This window comes from Heteronotia binoei, chromosome 4, assembly GCF_032191835.1.
Source record: "Heteronotia binoei isolate CCM8104 ecotype False Entrance Well chromosome 4, APGP_CSIRO_Hbin_v1, whole genome shotgun sequence".
Lineage (NCBI taxonomy): Eukaryota > Metazoa > Chordata > Lepidosauria > Squamata > Gekkonidae > Heteronotia > Heteronotia binoei.
Genome location: NC_083226.1, coordinates 27,320,330 through 27,344,785, shown reverse-complemented (window position 1 = coordinate 27,344,785; position 24,456 = coordinate 27,320,330). Strand labels below are relative to the sequence as shown.

General features: G+C 45.6%; 1 protein-coding gene across 2 annotated transcripts in view; it reads right to left on the bottom strand.

Moving 5' to 3' along the window:
- The window catches only part of FRMPD1 (FERM and PDZ domain containing 1), a 109,340-nt gene that overhangs the window by 24,775 nt on the left and 60,109 nt on the right, over nucleotides 1–24,456 (bottom strand). Inside the window, exons 2-6 of one of the 2 annotated variants that reach the window (XM_060237013.1) lie at nucleotides 21,277–21,366; nucleotides 11,754–11,911; nucleotides 10,364–10,466; nucleotides 7,958–8,003; nucleotides 4,687–4,794 (exon numbers count right to left, since the gene is read on the bottom strand). In XM_060237013.1, coding sequence (XP_060092996.1) covers nucleotides 4,687–4,794; nucleotides 7,958–8,003; nucleotides 10,364–10,466; nucleotides 11,754–11,911; nucleotides 21,277–21,362 — 501 coding nt within the window. In that variant the 5' untranslated portion in view covers nucleotides 21,363–21,366. Of the gene's footprint in view, nucleotides 1–4,686; nucleotides 4,795–7,910; nucleotides 8,004–10,363; nucleotides 10,467–11,753; nucleotides 11,912–21,276; nucleotides 21,367–24,456 lie in introns of those variants that run through there. The other variant, XM_060237014.1, reaches the window with a different exon arrangement.

The following is a 24,456-nucleotide window of genomic DNA, read 5'->3' as shown; positions in this document are numbered from 1 at the left end:
CTCTGGAAGGCCCCCAGCGACCAGCGGAGGCCGCGGGGAGGCCTTCGCTGGCCGGCGCTGGCCCGGGAAGGCCTTCCAGAGGCTCTGGAAGGCCTTCCCGGACCAGCGCCGGGTGCTCCGCGGCCTCCCCGCGGCCTCCGCTGGTCGCTGGGGGCCTTCCAGACACTCTGGAAGGCCCCCAGCGACCAGCGGAGGCCGCGGGGAGGCCTTCGCTGGCCGGCGCTGGCCCGGGAAGGCCTTCCAGAGGCTCTGGAAGGCCTTCCCGGACCAGCGCCGGGTGCTCCGCGGCCTCCCCGCGGCCTCCGCTGGTCGCTGGGGGCCTTCCAGACACTCTGGAAGGCCCCCAGCGACCAGCGGAGGCCGCGGGGAGGCCTTCGCTGGCCGGCGCTGGCCCGGGAAGGCCTTCCAGAGGCTCTGGAAGGCCTTCCCGGACCAGCGCCGGGTGCTCCGCGGCCTCCCCGCGGCCTCCGCTGGTCGCTGGGGGCCTTCCAGACACTCTGGAAGGCCCCCAGCGACCAGCGGAGGCCGCGGGGAGGCCTTCGCTGGCCGGCGCTGGCCCGGGAAGGCCTTCCAGAGGCTCTGGAAGGCCTTCCCGGACCAGCGCCGGGTGCTCCGCGGCCTCCCCGCGGCCTCCGCTGGTCGCTGGGGGCCTTCCAGACACTCTGGAAGGCCCCCAGCGACCAGCGGAGGCCGCGGGGAGGCCTTCGCTGGCCGGCGCTGGCCCGGGAAGGCCTTCCAGAGGCTCTGGAAGGCCTTCCCGGACCAGCGCCGGGTGCTCCGCGGCCTCCCCGCGGCCTCCGCTGGTCGCTGGGGGCCTTCCAGACACTCTGGAAGGCCCCCAGCGACCAGCGGAGGCCGCGGAGAGGCCTCCCCCACCGCTGCCGGCCCCGCGCGCGGGCGGGGAGTGAGGGAGGGAGCGTCCCTGCGCGTGCGCAGGGGCCCTGCGCAGGCGCAGGGACGCTCCCTCCCTCACTCCCCGCCTTCCCCGCCCGCGCCCGCGGCCCACCGGCTCCTGGGCTGCCTAAACCGGGACCTTTAATGGTCCCGGTATAGGGAGCCCGGGATCCGGGATTGGGTGGCCAGATCCGGGAATGTCCCGGGAGACCGGGACGGTCTGGCCACCCTATGCTCAAGAAAAGCCCTGTTGACACCCATCCCTAACTTGTTTCATGTCGTTATAAACAATGACCACATTTCTCAATCAACTTATCAGGCTACGTATTGATATCTCTAAAACTCTGTTGAGTTGGACACAAGACTTCTGTTTAGTTGAACGCTTTCCAGATTCTCAAAATCCAGTTATTTGCAGAAGGACTTTGTTGTGATTTCCAGCATAGGTTGACTGTCTCCCTGCTGTCAGCAAACAAGAAATCCATTCCCTATACAAACTATATGTGCAGCTTTTCAAACAACATAATAACACTACTACCTTAAAAATCTAAAGGTGAACTGCATCCAGTGAGATCTAAAATAAGATTCAAAATTGTTGCAAGAATTATTGAGTTATAGGGCAATTCCCAAAATGTCTGCCATGCTCTCTTTCAAAGGGCAGAGACATTGGGTGATAAGGAAGCTCCTGATTCCTGGCTGTTAAGAGCCAGTTTGGTGTAGTGGTTAAGTGTGAGGACTCTTATCTAGGAGAACTAGGTATGATTCCCCACTCCTCCACACGCACCTGCTGATGTGACCTTGAGTCAGTCACAAGTTCTTGCAGAGCTGTTCCTCTCAAGAGCAGTTTCTGTCAGAGCTCTCACAGCTCCACCTACCTCACAGAGTTTCTGTTGTGGGGAGGGGAAGGGAAACAAGATTGTAAGCTACTCTGTGACTCCTTCAGGTAGTGAAAGGCGGGATATAAATCCAATCTCTTCTTCTCGTGTGAGGTCAGAGAAAGGAGGCAGATATGAGCAGATCCAAACTCCTCCCCCTTTGAACCCAAGACCAGATGGAGAAGGACTGGAAAGTAGCCAAGACTCAAGTGAAAAGGACAACACAAATATTCCCCTTCAGCAAGTAAGTAAATATACATCCCATTACAGTCAGGTGAATTAATTTCATTCTATGACTATTAAGCACAGCGACACAATATGGTGGATGGGGCAAGCCATGATTAGTGGTGCCTACCGTAAACTTCATAGTGCAAAGGCACCACCATGTCATATGGATACTACTCCTGTGAGATATATCATAAACCAGCCATTCCCCGTGTTGAGTCACACCCCAGATTGTGAGAGCACTTTCAGGGTTCGTGACAAAGCACTCAGCTTCAGAACTTGTCATTTATGCTAGCAATAATCCTTAGATGACCCGACTCGCACATATTACTTTGCCACAGGGCAATAAACAAGGCTTACCCTGGAAAATTAAGGCTTGAAAAGCATTTTTGGCTCATCAACAATTCATGCCCTCAAACTAACGGTTCATATTTCAACTGTGTGAAAGTGCTGCTGGGCTTTTTCCGACCAAAACTTTGTTTAGCAGAAGTGTTCCATTAAAATAACAATTGTGGTGTTTGAATTATTATTATTATTTTGTAAGCAGTTTGCTATGCAATTTTTTTGGGGAAACATACTAAAATTACCTAGCTTAACAGAAGGAATAGGAGTAGTAGTAATAGTAGTTGGTTTTTTACCCTGCCCCTCACTACCCAAAGGAGTCTTGGAGCACCTTACCCTTCCCTTCTTCTCCCCGCATTAGACACCCTGTGAGGGAGGGAGGTTGGGCTGAGAGAGTTCTGAGAGAACTGTGACTGGCCCAAGGTCACCCAGCTGGCTTCATGTGAAGGAGTGGGGAATCAAACGCAGTTCTTTATATTAGAGTCTGCCACGCTTAACCACTACACCAAACTAACTGAAGAGGGATCCCAACAGGGAAAAAGAGAGCTCTGTTTACCCCTTTGCTAGGCGCCCATAGACACATACGCAGGAACAGCACTAGGTTGTTACAGAAAATGGGAATACTTCCTATATTCTCCCATCCATATCTCCCATGCTCAAATTCCTTGGTTGAATGTGAATATGAAAGAGCACACAGATCTTCTGTGACCTGTATGGCCTGGCAGGGTCCACGTGTGGTGAGGGAAACAAAGGAAAATGAGCCGTTTGGAAATAGGTGTTGTGCTTGTGTGAGAAAATATCAATTTCCATGTTTTTATTTTAAACTGCTTAACCCACCTTTCCACAACAGAGCCAGAGTGGTGCAGTTGTTTGAGTATTAGGATTTGGGAGACCCAAGTTCAAATCCCCAGTCTGTCATGGAAGTTTGCTGGGTGACTTTGGGCCATCCACACACTCTCAGCCTATCTCACAGAGTTGTTGTGAAGATAAAATGGAGGAGGGAATGATGATGTAAGTCACTTTGGGGGTCTACTGGCAGGGTCTAAATGAAGTAAATACATTACAGAACCCAAAATATATACATAATATTAGCAAGAGGCCCACTTTAGAAATGAACTCACTGGCTTTTGGACAGAGATATGAACTTTTCTTCTAGAGGGAAGGGGAAGGCCATTCTGGATTTCAGCAGGAGCCATGTTTACATAGTGCTGATTGGCCAGCTCTTGTGTCAATCACGAAGCCACTTCCTGAGCCCCTTGGAACATGGGCTATGCAAAACCAACGCTTCAGCTACCCAGAGTAATTTTTAAAGTGTAAAGAATTTTTTTAACGGTTCAAAAGCATTTGGTTTCATATATGAATATGTCTATAAAATATAAGTAACTGTAATTTTATAATAGGGTTGCCAGGTCTGAACAACAAACCAGAAGGGGACTTACCAGAACACTTTAGGAAACAGGAAGAAGTATCACACCATGCCTATGTCACCTCCAGGTGATGTAGGCACATTGCGGACATTGGGGGCAACATGCCTACATCACCCAGAAGTGACATAGGCACAGTGGTGATGTCAGGGTGACACTCTGGTTTTGGGGCAAAATTCTATGATTTGAAGCTAATTCTACCAAGCTTTTGCCCAAACACAGAGCATCACCCCCGCCACCAACATGCCTATATTACTTCTGGAGGGCTGGAAACTGGGGGATCCCCTGTGTGCTTGCGGGGGGGGGGTGTGTGGAACCTGGCAGCCCTTTTTAATGTTCCACTTTAAAATAACACCACGTTCAACAATAATCTTTGACAAATGTTGCAAACACATGTACTGTGAGCCTGCAAAGGGAGTTTGCCCTACTCAGAATGCTCCCATTACACACAGAAAATCCACATCTTGCTTTATTCACATAAAATGGGGACTGCATGTTTGGAGAGTCACTTGCGGAGCCTGCATTCCCATAAGTGGGCTCCTGGTATGTAACATCTGAAAAGGACTACTGTGTTACTGTAGGATGGAATGGAAAACTATGACCTTTTCTTCTAACAATACGCTATGGGCTTTGGTTGTTATTTTTAATGCACAATCGCTCCTGCTTCCTTCAACATCTTGCAAAGGAATCCATAATGAGGATTTAGCCATATGCAAATACATGGAGATGTACTGAACTAACTTATTCAAAGCCAAACAACTAAATTCTTAACATGGATTGTCAGCCTAATCAAAACTGTTCTAATCCAGCGCATAATTTTCATCTAAGGCCTCCGAAATGTACTTTCCCTGGTTTTAATACGGAAGCATGAGTTTTGATCACAGTCCTAAACCTTGTTTCGTATCACTTCATGACCGCATTGCACAGACCTGAGTATGTCCATTCACCACGACTTCTTCTGCAAAGCGGACTTTGACAGGGTTCGTCTTCAGCCTGGCTCTTTTCTCTGCTGTAAGAAAGGATGATTTAGGGCCACCCTGGAAAACAATGGCATTGGGTTTGCAAGTTAGGATGCGACATACACAGTCAGGTCTAAGTCACTACAAACTTTTATGGGATCTTCCCAGGGTCTGAAACAGACTATAGGAATGGCTGAACTACTGAGTCACAAGACCATCAGAATGGCCTTGCTGAATCAGACTGTTGTTTGCATTCTGTCTCCAACAGCAGAGAGCCTCTGGGAACTCACAAGTGGGCCACGCTCTTTGCCCACAGCATCTGGTACCCAAAGGTATTCTCCTGAGCATGGCATTCCTAGACTGCTAAGAGACCTGTTTTTCATGAAGAAAAAGAAAGACAACGACTATGGCGAAGATGATGATTATATTGGATTTATATCCCGCCCTATACTCTGAATCTCAGAGTCTCAGAGCAGTCACAATCTCCTTTACCTCCACTCCCCCTCACCACAACAGATACCCTGTGTGGTAGACAGGGCTGAAAGAGTTCTTATAAGCAGCTGTCCTTTCAAGGACAACTCCTGCAAGAGCTATGGCTGACCCAAGGCCATTCCAGCAGCTGCAAGTGGAGGAGTGGGGAATCAAACCTGGTTCTCCCAGATAAGAGTCCACGTACTTAACCACTACACCAAACTGAGTTTGTCAAATCCTTTTTCAATGTCTTCCGAGCTAGTGGTGGTGAGTTTTCCATGTGAATTGTGCATGAAGGAAAGCCACATTTCCTTTTGTCAGACCTTAGCTTCCACTGCCATCTTTTTACCCTAAACTAAAAGGTCAAACTGTTTTGCTTTTTTCTCATAGGGAGAGCATTCTGATTTCTTAGTATTTTCTTAGGTTTCTCAGGATAGATTACAAAAGCTTGCTGAGCCCTGGGAAAACACCGAGCAACAAGAACCTAAAAACATAAGAAGAGTCCTGCTTATTGTACATGACTAGTGACCACTGATAGACCTATCCTTCATTAATCTATCTGATCCCCTTTCAAAGCTATGCCTTCTATAATAACAGTATTTCTGATCAATTTGGGTAAAGCACACAATAAAAACTGAATTGGATTAAAAAGCCAGTTTATGAAAGTTCATACTTGTTCCCTAAAACTTTGTCACCCTTTAGTGCACTGATCCCAAACACAGTGCAGCTAGGGGCATTGTTGTGACTACTGATGTGTTTCCTGACTCCTAGTTGCTCCTTAATTCTTGGGCATAAAATCCAAAGAATCCTGAATGGAACAGGAATAAAGGAGGCTTTGAATTAGGGGGATCCCTCGATTTTCAGGGCTTCTGCCAGCAGTCAGCCGGCTGGCTGGTGGAGGAAGCCCCACCCCAAATAGCAATGCCAACACATGAGAACCATAATACGATGACATCGTGTGGAAGTGAGGTCATCACATTGGTGACACTCTGCTTTTGGGGCAAAAATCTATGGTTTGACCATAGAGTTTGCCCAAGAAGCAGAGCATCCCCCCAACATCTCCAATGCAATGATATCACTTCATTGCATCGGGGATGTTCTCACCCATGCCTTGACTGCCCCACCAAACTTCCCTGCCTGGCAATTTGACTTTAGTCACCCCATACCAACTGACTTGGCCATAGACCTCCCCCCTCATAGCAGCCATTTTATGATTGGAGCTGTTTCTTCTGGCAGCCATTTTGTGGTGACAACCATTTCCTGAAATTCCAAAAGTGCTTGCATGCTTAACGAGATTGGGGGTCCCTATCCTAGGCTGATTCAGAGACAGAACCAAGGACGCAACAATGAAGACATAGCAGGAGTTTTGAATTCTCAATGGCTGGAGTCACTGGGGGCTAAGAAGAAATTTAGCTCCCTTTCCACCATCCCAGTGGTATTCCTTTACTTTCTATCACATACATGAATGCTTTGACTCTTCCTCATGGGAATAAATAGCAAACTAGTTTTGTTCCTTGCATTTATTTTTACCCTGCTCTTTTAGCAAGAAGCACGGGTGAAATAAAACATAACCCCTCCCGTCCTCCTATTTTGCCACATAAGAAAAATTTTAAAAATAGAGATAGCAAAACTAGGCAACATAGGAGACAAACTGTGCAAGCATTAGTTGCAGCCATTGGGGACTGTGACTAGATTAGGACCACGGCTCTGAGGGGAGAGCTTTAAAAACTTTCCCTTATCACATTTTCCTGCTTTAAATTGTCCCTTCCCCTACCTGTTATTGCAGAACAGGGGTAGATGAGACAGCAGCTCTAGAGAATGGGAATGTTCCTCCTCCCAGCATCCCCCTCCTTCTGTCTGATTTCTCCCTCATGGCTACTGCTAACATTTTAAATAACCACATAAGATTTGATAAAATCAGGACATTTTTTGTAGCAGGAACTCCTTTGCATATTACACCACATATTACCCCTGAAGTAGCCAATCCTCCAAGCACTTACAGGGCCTACCATAAGCTCCAGGAGGACTGGCTATATCAGAGGGGTGTGGCCTAATATGCAAAGGAGTTCCTGCTACACAAAAAAAAGCTCTTGATTAAATATCCTACAGTCCCTTTTAGTCTGGTCATGAGGAGCCATCTGAATCCTAGTATGAGAACTCCAAACTATGCATTACACACAAGGATACATAATGGTACTCTGACAACCATGTCAAGGAAAAAAAGCTGATTCAGGGAGTGAGTGGGAATGGAGAAATGACAGGTGGAGGGAGAGAAGATGACCATTTAAGCTGGGGTCCCTAACCTTTTTGAGCTTCTGAGCACCTTCAGAATTCTGATACAGCATGGTGGGCACAAAATGGCTGCTGCAGAAGGTGGAGCTAGCCACAGACTGACTGCCACGGCTTCCCTTCAGTCACACAGTGAAGAGCTTTGTATGGTGGCAGCTGCTCCCAAAGGAGTGCTTTTTAAAATCCACACAGCCAGTCAAATCTCTAATAGCCCACCATAAGGCTTGCTGGGAAAAGCACCCCCTTCAGGGCTGACCCCACCTAGCTTCTGAGATCTGATGAGAACAGGCTAGCCTAGACCATCCACTCATCACGGCAACAGGCAATCTGTTAGTGACTGTTACACTCATGTCACTCCTAACTCTAGGATTACCTCCTGGGACATCCCTTTTTGTGACCTCAGGTGCATACCCAGCAGGAGGCCAAACCCTTACCCTCCAAGGAGCAATTCAAACACCAGTGGTACATGAGGGCAATTTACCGAGGTGCATCGAAGGACTGCAATGCGGAGAGACTCTTCAGATTCCCTGCAAGAGAAACACAATAGTTGCTGTCTGGAGGGGGAGAACACACTTCTTTTCAAAATAAAAGTTAAATAGTTATCATATACCGTATTTTTCGCTCCATAAGACGCACCCCTTTTTTGCCCGCCGGCGCGCTATCGCCGGCTTTTTTTTTTTAACGTCTGGCTATAGCGTTATAACGCTATAGCCCGACGTCCCCCCCCCAAAAAAAGCTGGAGATCGCGCCGGCAGGCGAAAACGGCTGGTGCTGGTGGAAGTGAGATAACGTGCACTCTTTTTTGCATTTTTCGCTCCATAAGACGCACTTTCCACCCCCCAAAAAGTGGGGGGGAAGTGTGTATCGTATATTTTCCTGCTTCTCAGTCAATGGTTTCCAAAACAGCTTTCACATAAAATTGGTATTGGAAAAGCCAATTCAATAAATAATCAATAATAAAAAATTACAATGAATAAAAGCAAAAGCAAAGCACACCAACTACTACAAAACCAGAATGCAGTGTAAACATATCAGCCAAAGACTGAATGCACCTAAAGCTAAAACAATTCATATCAAGAGAGTACCTGAGGTGTGGTAATGCTACCACGGTGGAATCACCTCAGAGAAGACTCTATTTGTGGTGGTCAACAGTCTCATCGATGAAGAACAGACATAATAGAATTGCTTGCAATATGAACTCTGGGAGAGAACAGCTGGACAAATACCAAGGGCCACAGAGGAACCATGGTCTACCTTGGGACAATTTAATCTACATTAATGTGAGTTTTCCAGATTGTTTGAAAGAGCCGGGATCCAGATATCATAATGCATGTTTGGTGATCCCACTAGAACTGTGACCCTGACCTGAATAGCCCAGGCCAGTCAAATTTCATCTGCTCTCGGACGTTAAGTAGGGTCGTCCTGGTATTTGGAAGGGTGACCTCCAAGGAATGCCAAAATCATGACATTGAGGCACGCAATGGTAAACCACCTCGGAAACATCTCTTGCCTTAAAAACAAGTCTAGCTTGCCACCTAGTGGTGCATAATACTAAAAGAGCTAAAACTTCTGGCTGCCAGATATTCTTAGGATCTCCTGGCTATTCTACACACAGTGCCATACGATAATTATTACTGGAGCAGCTGTAGGCTTGTTTTCCCCAAAAGCTCTGTGACATGACACAATCACCACACAAATGACAATTCTGCATGCATTCAGTGAACAGCTGGGGTGAACAGCCTGCCTCCCTGCCAACCTCCATGAGTTTGATCAGCTTTTCTGCACAGAGCCTGCAAGCTTACAGGATGCACACCTGCACCTGTGTATTCTGCATCTTTTCAGGGTACTGATTGAGCTTACAAAGCCGACCTATATACAGTTTGCACACATGTAGGGTCTGATTAACACCTGGAAGTTCCAGGCAGGGCTACTGGTCATGATTCTGCTCCAGGGGTAAACTGGGAGGCAAAAATGGACCTGGAAAATGAACATTCCACAACTACCTCAAGGAGATAGGAGGAGGAGGAACAGCTAATATAACAGAAGGGTGCCCCCCCCCCTCCCAGCCTGATGGCTTAACATAGGAACATAAGAGAAACCACGTTGGATCAGGCCATCCGGTTCAACATTCTGTCACACAGTGGCCTAAGAAATCAGGTGCCATCAGGAGGTCCATCAGTGGGACCAGGACACTAGAAGTCTTCACACTGTTGCCCCTCTCAAGCACCAAGAATACAGAGCATCACTTGCCCCAGACAGAGAGTTCCATCTATACCTTGAGGCTAATAGCCACTGATGGACCTCTGCTTTAATAGCCAATCCACCTTATCCTGCTCCCCATTCTTATATGATTATATATTTTGAAAACGGCCATCTCTGAACAGATTTCAAACTGATTTTGAGACGGAAGACTCTCAGAAGAAACCTGCGATTTGGAATGGGGGGAATGGGCAGATTCAGCTTTAAGAAACACCAGGACCGATTTCCCACTCACATTGTTTTGGTCTCTTTGCTCCTTTTCCCTACAGGGCTGCTGCTGGATTTCACACAAGCTGCCCCAGCAGGTGAGTTACCCCGCCCCTTTTCAAGTTCCCTCTGTGGCAGATAGAAATTGGTTTTCAGAGGATCCTATTCCTGACTGCTACAGATGAAACTTGAAGAGAGGTGGAGCAACTTGATGGTCGGGGCAGTTTGTGTGAAATCTAGCAGCAGCCCTGTGGAGAAGAGAGTGTGACCGGTGTTAGTTTATTATTTATTTATTTAGTTTAGTGGGAAATCAGTCAAGCTTTCCGATTGTAGGCCAGTGCAAACCCCTGGAATGAATTCAAGCAGTGATTTGGATCCAGGACACAGTATTTAGCCCTAGATGCATGTTTTCATAAATCACCTTAAAAGAGTGGCTATTTGTTCCCCGGTGGTGTCTTCCACTGCTTCGTTGTTTATTGCAAGAATGTGATCCCCAGGCAGAAGTTTCCCATCAGCCACGCTGCCTGCAAAATGTCAAGGCCTTGTTAAGGAAAGGTTGGCTTCCCGCTTTACAAATCATCCTAAATTACAGGTTAAAAGTCACCAAGTAGAAGACAGAAGGAAAGGAGGAAGGCCAGACATGAGATGGATCGACTAAACCAGGAGTCCCCAACCCTTGGTTCGTAGACCGGTCCTGGTCCATGACCTGTTAGCAACTGGGCCGTGAGTTGTATAATTATTTTATTATATATTACAATGTAGTAATAATAAGAAGACGACGACATTGGATTTATATCCTGCCCTCCACTCTGAATCTCAGAGTGGCTCACAATCTCCTTTATCTTCATCCCCCACAATAGACACCCTGTGAGGTGAGTGGGGCTGAGAGGGCTCTCCCCAGAAGCTGCCCTTTGAGAGCTATGGCTGACCCAAGGCCATCCCAGCCGCTGCAAGTGGAGGAGTTGGGAATCAAATCCCAGATAACAGTCCACACACTTAACCACCACACCTAAATAAAGTGCACAATTGTATCATCCCAAAACCATCACCCTCCCCTCTCCCGGTCCATGGAAAAATTGTCTTCCACAAAACTGGTCCCTGGTGCCAAAAAGGTTGGGGACCACTGGACTAAACAAAGGCCACCACAGTGTCCAGATTGCAAGACCTGAGCAAATATGTTAATGAAAGGACATTTGGGAAGTCATTAATTTGGAGAGTCACCATAAATTGGAAGTGACCTGAGGGCATGTAACACACACGAGTCACCAAGAATAAACTGTAATTCTTAAGATCTGGAAATGCAAATCAAAGAACCCCTAATGGACTCTACAGGGTGGGGCCGTAGTTCAAGGGTGCTTTGCGAGGAGAAGGTTCCAGGTTCAATCCCCCACATCTTCACTTAAAAGTAGCTGGCAGTAGAAGACAATGAGTACCCCCTCCCACAGGGTTGCCAGTTCCCAGGTCCCAATGGGGTTCCACTGGTTTTTGGGGCATCTCCCCACAGCTGGCCAGCTGGCTGGAAGGGGAAACTCTGCCCCCAAACAGTGATGCCACTGCATGATGTCTCCAATGTGATGATGTCACCCAGAAGTGATGTCATCACATTGTGACCATTGTGCAGTGATACTTCAGTTTGAGGGCAAAACTCTATGGTTTGAAGCCAGTTTTACCATAGAGTTTTGTCCCAAAACAAGAGCGTTGCCACATGATGTCATCACATTGGGGATGTCCCAGGACAACCCCCAAATCCCTTCACTTGGCAACCTTAGTACCCCAGTATGGGAAGAAGGAGAGAAAGGAAAAGGCCCCACCTGCTGCAACTGATGTGATGATAAGGGGAGGATTCTGGGAAACTGCAAAACCATAATGTCCAAGCAACACATCCTTCTGGATTTCCACTGTGACTTTCACACGACTTGCGGCTTGTCTAAATTCATCAGATGATCGGTCACTTACAGAAGCTCTCCCTCTGTGAATTTAGAAAGGATTGCACTGGAAAGGGTTACTCAAAACACACAACTGCCTGAAATGCCTTTTGCCCCGATGTATCCCTGAATTGATTTATCCTCACGTTAGAAACAAGAACAACAGCAATGCCCGAAAGACTGTCAGTTTAGAGACCCATTCTCCCCTCTGTTTGTATCCTCACAACAATCCTGAGAGGTAGGTTCGGTTGAGGGTGTGACTGGCCTAAGACCACCCAGCCATTTTCTGTGGCAGGGCAGGGATTTAAATCTAAGTCCAACACCAAGTTAGTCCTCCATCAAACCTGTTGTGGCCATGTGTTTTCATAACCAAGAGCTACATCATCAGCCATGAGAAACAGCCAGTGAAACTCTGATAAAAATGTGAAATAACACTGGGCATGTCAACAAGGCACATTTAAACGTTCAGTTGGTGCTGAATGTCGTATGAGAGATAATTATCACTTGCAGTGACTTAGCTAGTTCACACTACAGTAAATAATGTGTTCTGCAAGTGGATTTTTACTGTGTATAGCAAAAATCCAGCTGAAAAACACACCATTTAGTGTAGTGTGAATGCACCCACAGTCTCTGCTAAGGCCAGAAGACTCACCATCAGGTCTGTTAATGCATTCTTTGGACTCTATCCGCCAAGCATCCAAGTGGCACTTAGTACAGAGAAGTACTTTTGGAAAGCGTTTCAGTGCAGGCAGGCCCACTTGACAACAGGGAAGCATTATTTTGTAGAACCTGGTAACATTTTTGCAAATAAAAAAAAATGCCAAAAATGGGCAAGTGGTTTGGGGAGAAATGTGAACATTCTGTGTCTTTAACCCACACAATTCTGTAAAGCTGTGTTGCTGTTTTTGTCCAAACTGTACTCCATTAGGGAACCAGAAGGAAATCTATAGAAGAGTCTCCCTTCTTTGGCAATAGACCTGCCCTGCTCTTTGCCAATGTTTGGAAGGACTGCTGTTGCCATGCACAGAGAGCAAGGATGTCACATTTCCAGTGCATGCATAAAGGACCAACTGGAAATAAGTGGAACAGACTCCTCCACGGCTCTGACCCTCTGCATGTCGTTCACTGTGATATACCTCTAGAGCAGAGGTGTCGAACTCATTTGCTATGAGGGCCGGATTTGACATAAATGAGACTTTGTCGGGCTGAGCCATGTGTATCATAAAATGTAATGCCAGGTAGCGGACATATAAACTTTATAAAGGGCACAGATACAATTAAAGATTTTTTTAAACTTAAAATAAAACACGCTTAAAATATTAGCACACTTGCAATATTTTGTTTTACAGTCTCTGATAATGTTACCTCTTGCATCAAAAACTGCAGACAATGTCTGTGCTGTACCAGTCTTGAATATGTGCTGTTCAGGTGTGTACATCTGTAAGTTGCAAACCTACTTTTGATTCATTGACATTCATTACAGATAGCTATCTCATGGTCAATGCTTTGAGCCTAAGACCCAGAGGAACACTGAAATGGGGGGAGGGGAGATTAACCATCTAATCTCTGTCCAACATGGCTTCATATTGAATTGTGGCCTTGAGTGACAAACGTTTCTGTTTAGAAAACACTGGAACCAGTGTATTGCCTGGATTGGCTCTTAGAAAATGGCAGCTTCGTTGGGCAAACAGTAAGGGATAACAGAGATTCCAGATTAAATCCCTCCCCAAATCTTCACCTCCACAGGTACTATCCCCAAATCTCCAGGAATTTTCCAGGCAGGAATTGGCAACCCTAGTTACTAGGCTGGAAAGTTCCTGGAAATTTTTGAATTTGTAAAAATTGTACTGGTTTTCTAGAAAGTTAAAGGGAACAGGTAAGGGGGAATAGAAAATTATTGTTACAGATATCAGCATTGTTATTATCTAATCTGCATGTAATATACTTTCTTAGGATACAAATATTATCACGTTATTATCTCTTTATATTAAATCATCAACATCTAAATAATATATTTTAGTGATTGTAAGTCTTCTTGTTAAAATGTCTATTTAAATTTACGTTTCCAATATAAATGATATTATAATAAAGAATACAGGAGAAAGGAGATTTAAGTTCACACTGAAAAATCTTAAGAGTCTTGAGCGTCTAGCCAAACATATAGTTTCACCCAATATTTTACTGCTTCTTCCTTAGACTTCCCAGCCAGCAACTGGGATAAGTAGTCCAGCTCAGCCGTTTCCAGGATTTTCCCCACCAAGTCCATTCTCGTGGGGATCTCCTGAAGCTTCTATCTCTGTGCCAAAAGAATCCTAGCTGCTGTGTTAATGTGTGCAAACAAATGTCTCATCTCTTTAGACTAGTCACCAGGATATATGTTCAATAAAAATAGTTCTGGTTTAAATTGGATCTGTGTCTTCAGAATTTTCTGTAATAGCTCATGGACCATTTTCCAATAGTCTTTCACCACCCCACAAGTCCACCACATATGATAAAAGGACCCAACATGTTTAGTACATTTCCAACATTTGTTAGACATATTAGTATACATCTTACACAGTTTCTGTGGAGTTATGTACCATCTATAAAACATCTTGTACAGATTTTCTTTAAAGGTTACTGACTTAGTTAGTTTGATATTGAATTTCCATAGCATCTCCCATTCTTCTAACATAATACTACATCCCAGATTTTTCGCTCATTGGACCATACAATCTTTTACAATCTCATCTTGCATCTTCATCTGTAATAAGTATGAATATAACTTGGAAATTAGTTTTTCTTGAGGACCTAGAAAGATTTTGTCAAATGGATATTGTTCTGTGTTGAAATCTGTTGTCTTGACTTTGGCATATCTAGATTCAACTTGTGTTCTCAACCACCAACTCATTTTAATGTCCATATTTTCTAGCTCTTCCCTGGTTTTCAGTTGGTTATCATTTTTCAACAGTTCTTCATATCTATAACTCTGGTTAGATTTCAAAAGATTTGGAGGAGTGAATGCTTCCACTGGAGATACCCATCTTGGAATTTTCTGATAAATTCTCGGTTTTAGCCACGACCAGTTCCTGGAATTTTTTGGGGTGGAGCCTGCAGATGATAGGGTCTAGGGAGGGGAACAACCTCAGCGGGGTACAATGCTACCGAGCCCTCCCTCCAAAACAGCCATTTTCTCCAAAGGAAGTGATCTCTGCTGTCTGGAGATCAGTTGTAACTTCAGGCCTCAAACGGGACGCTGACAGCCCTACCCTCGGTTCACATCAGGGTTGCCATGTCAACCTCCAAGTGGCACCTGGAGATCTCCCACTATTACAATCTAACTCCAGATGACCAAAGATCAATTCCCCTGGAGAAAATGGCTGCTTTGGAGGGTGGACTCTATGGCATCACACCCTGTTAAGGTCCCTTCCCAACTTCTGCCCTCCCCAGAACCATTTCTGGCTTGCAGGGATTCCACAGTGGAGAACACAGGCAAGTCATGACAAAGGGTGTTCTCTGAGGACAGGCAGATTAAAAACATCCATTCAGAAGCGAGGACTTCATTTTGTTTGCCACAAAACATGTGCGTAAAACAAGCGGAGGGTGGGAGCAATCAATAGATTCACATGAGAGTGCTTCAAAGACAAGCAGTGTTGGCAGGGTCCCTACATTTTTTAGAGATACCTTCCTTCCCAAGATCAGCCTTGAGCACTCAGTCGACTGTACGGAATTTTGATTTATTCCCTCTGGCACAGAAAACGCACAGGTAATTATTAGCTACTTATTCTGCTTATTGGCTCAGTTACAGCTCAAGCCCACTCTTCGGGGCCTGATGCACCTGCCAAGAAGTGCTCTAATTAACTTATGCCCCAGTTAACAAGACCAGACCATTCACACTGGCCTGAACTCTCTCTATCCAGCCGCATTCCCTACTGAATAGGCCAAGCTTGGCAGACAGAGCTTCATGGAAGGAGAAGCACATGAGTATCTGTGAAGGGTAACGTCAGGTCAGAACAGACTGGATGCACAAACCAAAGGACAGATCCCAGCTATAATCCTACCCACAAGTCTAAAGGGGCTTAATAAAATAGAAGGATTCTATCGGGAGGATTACATAGGGTTGCTAGCCAGCAACTGCAACCAGTAGGAGTTGAGCAAAGGCGTTAAGCCACTTCCAGGGAAAGTCCAGAAGTGATGTCACGCTGCTCTAGGAATGGCTGAAAACTCTATGGTGAAGGCTCACCAGTTATCAACCATCTAACATGTAATTGATACATATACAGATACGCCAACGGGATATTTTAAAAGGTCAAAATATAGAAATGCTCTAGGTTTTCAATTTGTGGGAAACTAAGGCCAGAACTGTCTACTTTGAAATTCTGTAAGAGTGCAGAAAAAGTACAGGATGTGGAACCAGGTACAACATTCAGCTTCCTAAGAATTTCAAGTTCTCTTTCTTTTGTAATGTATTATTTGTTTATTGTATTTCTAGTCCACCTTTCTTGCCGAAGTGCAAGGAAGATTATCCACTATAAAACAATGTAATGAAACAGCACTGAAGTCTGCTTTGAGGACGGTAGTTCTGGCCTTGTAGTGCTGATCAGTTTTATTCAAATTACCATGAGGACCTATAGATGCGGACTGTGAATTATGTTACGAGTAGGTAATGAGTAAATTTTATCAACTTTATCTGATCAGAAGTATTTATACAAAAGGACCTTCCTTTGTATCATCCTGTGTTTGTGATAATATTTACCTCTATTTGATAATACATGTTCCCTCTAAGCTGAGTTAGTGTGAGCAAGCTCACAGTTTTTTAGCCTCCGGCTCACACATTTTTGCCTTAGCTCAGGAAAAATAACCCCAGAGCAAACTAATTTATGCAGTAGCTCACAACTTTAATGCCAGTAGCTCATGAAGTAGAATTTTCGCTCACAAGACTCCACAGCTTAGAGGGAGTATTCCAGAAGCCTCCGCTGTCTTCTCTCCCTCTCGCATTGAAAGGCCCTTGTGGTTGCCACTGAGCAAAGGCTAATTGCCAAAATGTGTTTGGCTCTTTCATTATGTATGTCGTGCAATTTTGGCCTTCATGCAATATAAGGTTTTGCATATTCTTTACAATTTGTAGGTGTTGACAAGCAAGGGACCTACAAGGACGTGAGGGGGGCATCTCTTTTCCCCTGCCCTAACTGTTTCTCCTTTCCCTTCCAAGAAAGCATGCATATTTGCTCCCCTTTTCCTGCCTCCTTCTCTCCCTCCAACCCAACAGCCAACTTACATTTATCCTCTTCCTGTCTTCAATTTTCCCTCCTTCCCTATTTCTGGAAGTCTCTTCCAGGCCTGGGTGTAGGGTTGCCAATCCCCAGGTGGATATAAAGCCGCAAAAAAACTGTGGAAAAATAACGAAAAAGACTGAAAATTATTTCAAAAATATATGTGATTAGTCAACTGCCTCTTAAACAATAGGCAGTTGACTAATCACATATATTTTTGAAATAATTTTCAGTCTTTTTCATTATTTTTCCACAGTTTTTTGCGGCTGTGTATTATGTTTCTGTTCTGTGGGACTCTAGGTTTCACAATCCCCAGATGGAGGCAGGGGATCCCCCAGTTGGGAGGCCCTCCTCCCACTTCAAGGTCATCAGAAAGCAAGGGGGGGAAGGAAATGTCTCCTGGGCACTTCATTATCCCTATGAAGACCAATTTCCATAAGGTATAATGGATAATGGATCTGTAGGTATTTGGGGCTCTGGGGGGCGGGTTGAGTTAGAGGTACCAAATTTGCAGCATAGCATCTGGTGCCTCTCCTCAAAACACCCTCCAAGTTTCAAAAGGATTGGACCAGGGGGTCCAATTCTATGAGCCCCCAAATAGGGTGCCCCTATCCTTCATTATTTCCAATGGAGGGAAGGCATTTAAAAGGTGTGCTTTCCCTTTAAATGTGATGGCCAGAACTCCCTTTGGAGTTCAATTCTGCTTATCACAGCCTTGCTTCTGGCTCCACCCCCAAAGTCCCCAGATATTTCTTGAATTGGGCTTGGCAACCCTCCCTGGATGAGTTATGCAAATTGGGTGGTAGCAGGCTGCCTGGTGGTTGCTGCTAGGCCTCTCCTGCATGATCCTCCCTCAAAGGCCAAAACAACCTCAGAAAGTACCCTAAACCAAGCCTGGAATGCTGGTAAAACTGTTATGATTGTGACAGAGGTAGGGAACATTGGCTCTCCAGATGTTTTTTGCCTACAGCTCCCATCAGCCCCAGCCATTGGCCATGCTGACTGGGGCTGATGGGGAGTTGTAGGCAAAAAACATCTGGAGAGCTAACGTTCCCTACCCCTGCAGCCACAGATGGCAACTATTTCTTAAATCTGCAGGCACTCCTTTTCTCATTTTGAAGGGTTTTAACCCTACACACAAACGCACACATATATTTTGTCTCTCCCCCTCCCTTTCCCCTCCTCAACCTCTTGTATTATCTAATCAATCTGTCTTTTCTGGCTGGGTTTCCCTTTTTTTTTTCTTTTTAGTGGGAGTGGGGACTTGAACCTTTCACATCTTAGCCTGACACTTTAACCCCTACACCTTGCTGGCTCCTGTATTCTTCCAAACATGCATGTTTTTACTGCTGGATACTGGCCAAATCTTTGCACTTGCCAAAATAAATAACTGGATTATGTGTTCCTTTGTAGATTAGAACCCTATAATGCTGCTAAAAAAATGGCTTTGGCAAATATCAGCAGTACATGGAATTACAATGGTGTTTCTGCACAGCGCTTAATAGAGCACTGTATTCTCATTACAGTCTTTAATTCCTGTCTGCATAGGCAAGAAGCTAAGGACACTTACTCAAAAGTAAGTCCCATTCAGTTCTAGAAACTGTGCTTATGACTGCGCCCTTTAAGCAGCAAAGGTTTAGCACCTGTTCCTTCATAATTACTTAAAACTGCCTTTGAATTAGTCACATCCAGTTCCTTCCTGGTCCCTGCCATTCTTCAGATCAGCATTCAGTTGTTTCCTGCTCCCTCCTGGCAACTCAGCACTTGAATGTCTCGTTTCCACTTGCCATCAGAGCCATCCCACAATTTGACGGGTTTGTTTATTTATTGTGCTTTACCCACTAAAATATTATGGGACTAGTGCTTTAGTAAAATAAAGTTTTTAAAAGGCAAAACTCCAGTTTGAATATAAGAACGTAAGAGGAGGAGGAGGAGGAGATGATGATGTTGGATTTATATCCCGCCCTATACTCTGAGTCTCAGAGCGATCACAATCTCCTTTACCTCCCCCACCCCCACAACAGACACCCTGTGAGGTGGGTGGGGCTGAGAGAGCTCTTGCAACAGCTGCCATTTCAAGGACAACTTCTACAAGAGCCATGGCTGACCCAAGGCCATTTCAGCAGGTGCAAGTGGAGGAGTGGGGAATCAAACCCAGATAGGATTCTGTGCACTTAACCAAACTGACTCTCAAAGCTACACTGGATCAGGCCAATGGCCCAACACTCTGTGACACACAGTAGTCAAAAACCCAGGTGCTATCAGGAGGTCCATCAGTGGGGCCAGCCCTCCTACTGTTGTGTCTCTCCGCCCCAAGCACCAAGTATGGTGGAACGTCTGCATAACATGGCATGTAATGGCAATGCAGACAGAAGCACACAGCAAGCATTGCAGAACAGTTGGCGGGGCATCACCAGCCATATCATCAGCTGCCCCCAGAATCACTCTTTCCACTTAGTGCTTCTATAGAACTGTGCCAATCCACACTGTACAGGCTGGTGCAGCGATTCAATCGCATCCCAAGTCAGATCACCACCACAAAATCCATCCTTCAATTACCATCACCACAAATGCTTCAGTACAACAGCATCTCTGTAGAATTGGAACTGAAAACAGCCAAAGACTAAACCCACGATATTAATAATATACACTAGCAAAAATTTCCTTTTTAAAAAGCGGCAGTGTTCACTTTCAGATTGTATCAATCAAAATCAGAAAGTGCTTTCTTGGTATGAAAGTCTCCTCTTGCAAGCAAAAACTGGTTTAGGAAAGTGGCAAAAGAGTCTTCCCGTAGCAGGGAATTCTGCAGCATACGATCAGGGCCGGGCTTAGATTGTCTGGCCCCCGAGGCAAGGCTAACTTCTGGCACCTGCCCCCTGCGCTGATAATGTCACCAAGTCACATGGGGAGCACCCAATTTGGTGCCCCTAGAAGGCTGGCACCCTAGGCAATTGCCTAGTTTGCTAGTGGCAGGGCTGGCTCTGCATACGATCCACAACTGAAAAAGCTCTGCTCGTTTTCCAGATGGAAAAGCGTACCTGGATCAAGACTTCAGGGAGCAGGAAGAAAAGTATGGAATGAGGCAATCTCTAAAAGCTCCAGGCCATTTCAGGCAATCCAGCTGAGGCATAAAACTCAGGACCCAAACGCCACACACATTAAGTCTGGATGGGGAAGTCCCCATTAGCGTTCATGGCCAGAAACCATTGACTAGCACATTCTCCAGGAATATGTCTAATCCGTTTTTAAAGCTATCCATGCTTGTGGCCACCACCACTATATTCATCAGCAGTTCGATTCAATTCAATTCAATACAATTCAATTGCTCAGCAAGGGAAAAATATTTCATCTTGTCCATCTGAGTTTTTTGCCCATCATCAATATTTCAATATTTCATCTTGTCCATCTGAGTCTTTTGCCCATCTTGTCCATCTGAGTCTTTTGCCCATCATCAAACTTTACTGGGTACCTTTAGAGTCACGCATTTTCTCCACATACTGCATGACTGTATAAACCTCTATCACCATGCCGAGCCATCCTTCATCTCACCTGAGAAGCACCACAATCTTTAGACTTTTCTCACAGCAAAGATGCTTCATATCGGTTGCCCTCTTCTGAACTTTCTCCAACTGTACAGTGTCTTTTCCAAGGTACAGCAACCAGAACGGCACACTGTGTTCCAAATGAGGCCAACCCAAAGATACATACCGACAGGGCTCTTTTTCTAGCAGGAGCTCCTCCGCATATTAGGCCACGCACCCCTGATGTAGCCAATCCTCCAAGAGCTTCGAGGGCTCTTACTACAGGGCCTACTGTAAGCTCCAGGAGGATTGGCTACATCAGGGGGCGTGGCCTAATATGCCGAGGAGCTCCTGCTAGAAAAAGAGGCCTGCTACCAAGCATATTGTCATAGTCTAAGTAGGAGGCTGCTGCAGCAGGGATGAGGACTGCAAAATCTGTGACAGAGTAGAAGGATTGAAAGCTGGAATATCTGACATAGTTGACAAGTGGCATTACCAGCCATTGCTGCTACCAGAGCCTGAACTAGCAAATCCCGGTCCAAAATAACAATCGGATTGTGCTTCCAAGAAACTAGGTCATTCCATAACTACTGAAAGCTGCCAATGATTTAATCACTGGTTCATTCAAATAAATACCTGGCTGTATTATCCCGTGATCGACGCAGCCATTTTGCTACCATCTGCTCTATCCTCCGTGCTTTGCGGCTCTCCAGATCGTCCATTTACCTGCAAGAGAAAGAAATAAATCTTTATGATAAAATCCAGAGCCGCTAGCTCTCGAAGTTTGATTTGATGCTCAATACCAAAAGGTCACTTGGGAGTCTTCAGCTAAGGAGCTTCCAGAATGTGTTCCGGGGCACTATGTTTTTAATGCAAAAACGTTTTTTCTAACATTCTATGATTTCTCGGACAGAGTAGAAACAGAAACTCATCTAACTGCATGTGCACATCTTTATAACGAATTCTGGACACAGCTCCTCAGTGGTGAGATCAAAAATTCCACACAACGGGGCCATATACAGGTAGGGGGATATTTAAGCTCACCAGATGATCTGGGACTACCTCTCAGCTCAGCCTACATCACAGGATTATCATGAGAATAAAATGGGAACAAACCCATGCATATCATTTTGAGCCCCTAGAAGTGACAGGATAAAGCATGAATAATCAACAAAACCTTTCTCCCAGTAGGTGACTATTATGGGGATTCTTAGAAAATTATCTGAATTCATATAGTGCAGCCACTTTGCTGCAGCTAGGCACTTCTGGGTCTGTTCAGCATCTGGATGATGGACCACCTGAACATCTCAAGCAAGATACACTTATCACTTCCTCAGGCTGCAGAGCCAGCAGAATATGCCAGTCCCCTCCCATGCCGATGATGCCTGGGACAATCTCCTAAAGTTTATCCGCACCTTTCTCACTGTATTATTCTGAGCAATCATTTGGGGGCCTTGGCTTGAAAACCTGCCCTGAGATTGAGTGTGTGTGTGGGGGGGGGGGGGGGAGAGAGTATCACATGACCTAATTGTCCCTATTAGCCAGAGACAGTCCCTATATTCCAGTAACCATCCCTGCTAATACACTATCCCTATTTTATCTTTGTGAATAGCTAGTATTTTCATTACCATTACAAGAGCCAGTTTGGTGTAGTGGTTAAGAACATGGACTCTAATCTGGGAGAACCAGGTTTGATTCCCTATTCCTCCACATTCAGCTGCTGGTGTGACCTTGGGTCAGCCACAAGTTCTCTCACAGCTCTTCTCCCAAGAGCAGTTCTCTCAGAGCTGTCTCAACCCCACCTACCTCACAGGGTGTCTGTTGTGGGGAGAGGAAGGGAAAGGAGATTGTAAATTGCTCTGAGACTGAGGAAAGGGTAAGGTATAAATCCAGTCTCCTCTTCTTCTACTCTGAGTAATACAGCCTCCCCAGGGTCTCCAGAAGTCAAATATCTGAGTGGACGACTGGATGCATCCGAGAACCAATGTGGTGCAGTGGTTAGAGCGCCAGACTAGGATCTGGGAGACCCAGGTTCAAGTCCCCTCTCTGCCACAGAAGCTTTCTTGGGTTTTTCCAACTGTCATCCCTTTAGTCATGAAAGAGTTAAGCTGAAGTGAGCTGATGTTAGCTAGTTAGCATAGTTCCAATTAGATGTAGACTAGAGTCTTCCTAAAGAACCTCTTGATGCGGCGAAAGAAGAGAGCACAAAAGTAGGCTTGAAACTCAACATCAAAAAAACTAAGATCACGGCATCCAGCCCCATCACTCCTTGGCAAATAGAAGGGGAAGTCACGGAAGCAGTGACAGACTTCACATTCCTGGGATCCAAGATCACTATAGATAGTGACTGTAGCCATGAAATTAAGAGATGTTTGCTCTTTGGGAGGACAGCTATGGCAAACCTAGGCAGTATAATAAAAAGTAGAGACATAAGAACATAAGAGAAGCCATGTTGGATCAGGCCAATGGTCCATCCAGTCCAACACTCTGTGTCACACAGTGGCCAAAAAAACCAAGTGCCATCAAGAGGTCCACCAGTGGGGCTAGAAGCCCTCATCACCCTGCCAACAAAAGTCCGTAGAGCCAAAGCAATGGTATTCCCAGTAGTAATGTATGGCTGTGAGAGTTGGACCCTAAGGAAGGCCGAGCGCAGAAGAATAGATGCTTTTGAGCTGTAGTGCTGGAGAAGACTCTTGAGAGTCCCTTGAACTGCAAGATGATCAGATCAGTCAGTCCTAAGGGAAATTAACCCTAACTGTTCCCTAGAAGGTCAGATGATGAAGTTGAAGCTCAAATACTTTGGCCACCAAGTGAGAAGGAAGCACTCACTGGAGAAAACCCTGATGTTGGGAAAGACAGGTAAAAGAAGAAGGGGACAGCAAAAGATGAGATGGCTGGACACCATTACTGATGTAACTAATATGAATCTGAGCGGACTTTGGAGGATAGTGGAAGACAGGAGGGCCTGGCATGACTTGGTCCATGGGGTCGCAAAGAGTTTGACTCGGTTATGCGACTGAACAACAAAACAGTCTTCCTGCCAATGAGATGACCTTAAAATTGGCTATTGGCTAATTAATATATTGGAAAAGGTACATGCTGTTCTGCACAGTACATGAGAGAGTGGAGTTTTGGGGAAACTTCCTTTCCTTTGTTCTAGAGTTTGCAGTTTGCACAAACAAAGCAGCAAGCTGGAGTTAGAACAAGAAGGATTAGTTAGCTAGACTGTTGTTTTTCCTCCATTTAACCCTTTTCCTTAAGTTTGTAGTAAACTTTTCTTAGAAATGAAAACACACACCTGTGTGTGATGCATTTATTCTGCTGTGCTTTTATGCTCTCTGTGAAATATCATGCATATGTGCTGGGTGACCTTGGGCCAGTTACTCAAAGCTAATCTAGATGATACTGCACCCCAAATTCTCCACAGGAATACAGTGCCATTTTAGACCCTGTCTTTTAAAAAATGAAGGGCCCGTCCTGGTGGGGACCACGATGTGTGTGGGAGGAGATGAGGGACTTCTGTTTCTCCCTTGTGCTATGTTCAAGGGCCGAAATACCCATTTCAGCTCTTTAAAAGGCATGGGGGGAGACAGGAGCCCCCATTCTCCCATGCTGCCTTCCCCAGTAGGATCAGCCTCCCCCCACCCCCCCGTGTTTTAAAACACTGGCTGCCTATTGCTTACCGGCAGGGGTGGAATTCTAACAGGAGCTCCTTTGCATATTAAGCCACACCCCCTGATCTAACCAATCCTCCAAGAGCTTACAAGGCTCTTTTTTGTAAGCTCTTGTAGGATTGGCTATATCAGGGGTGTGTGG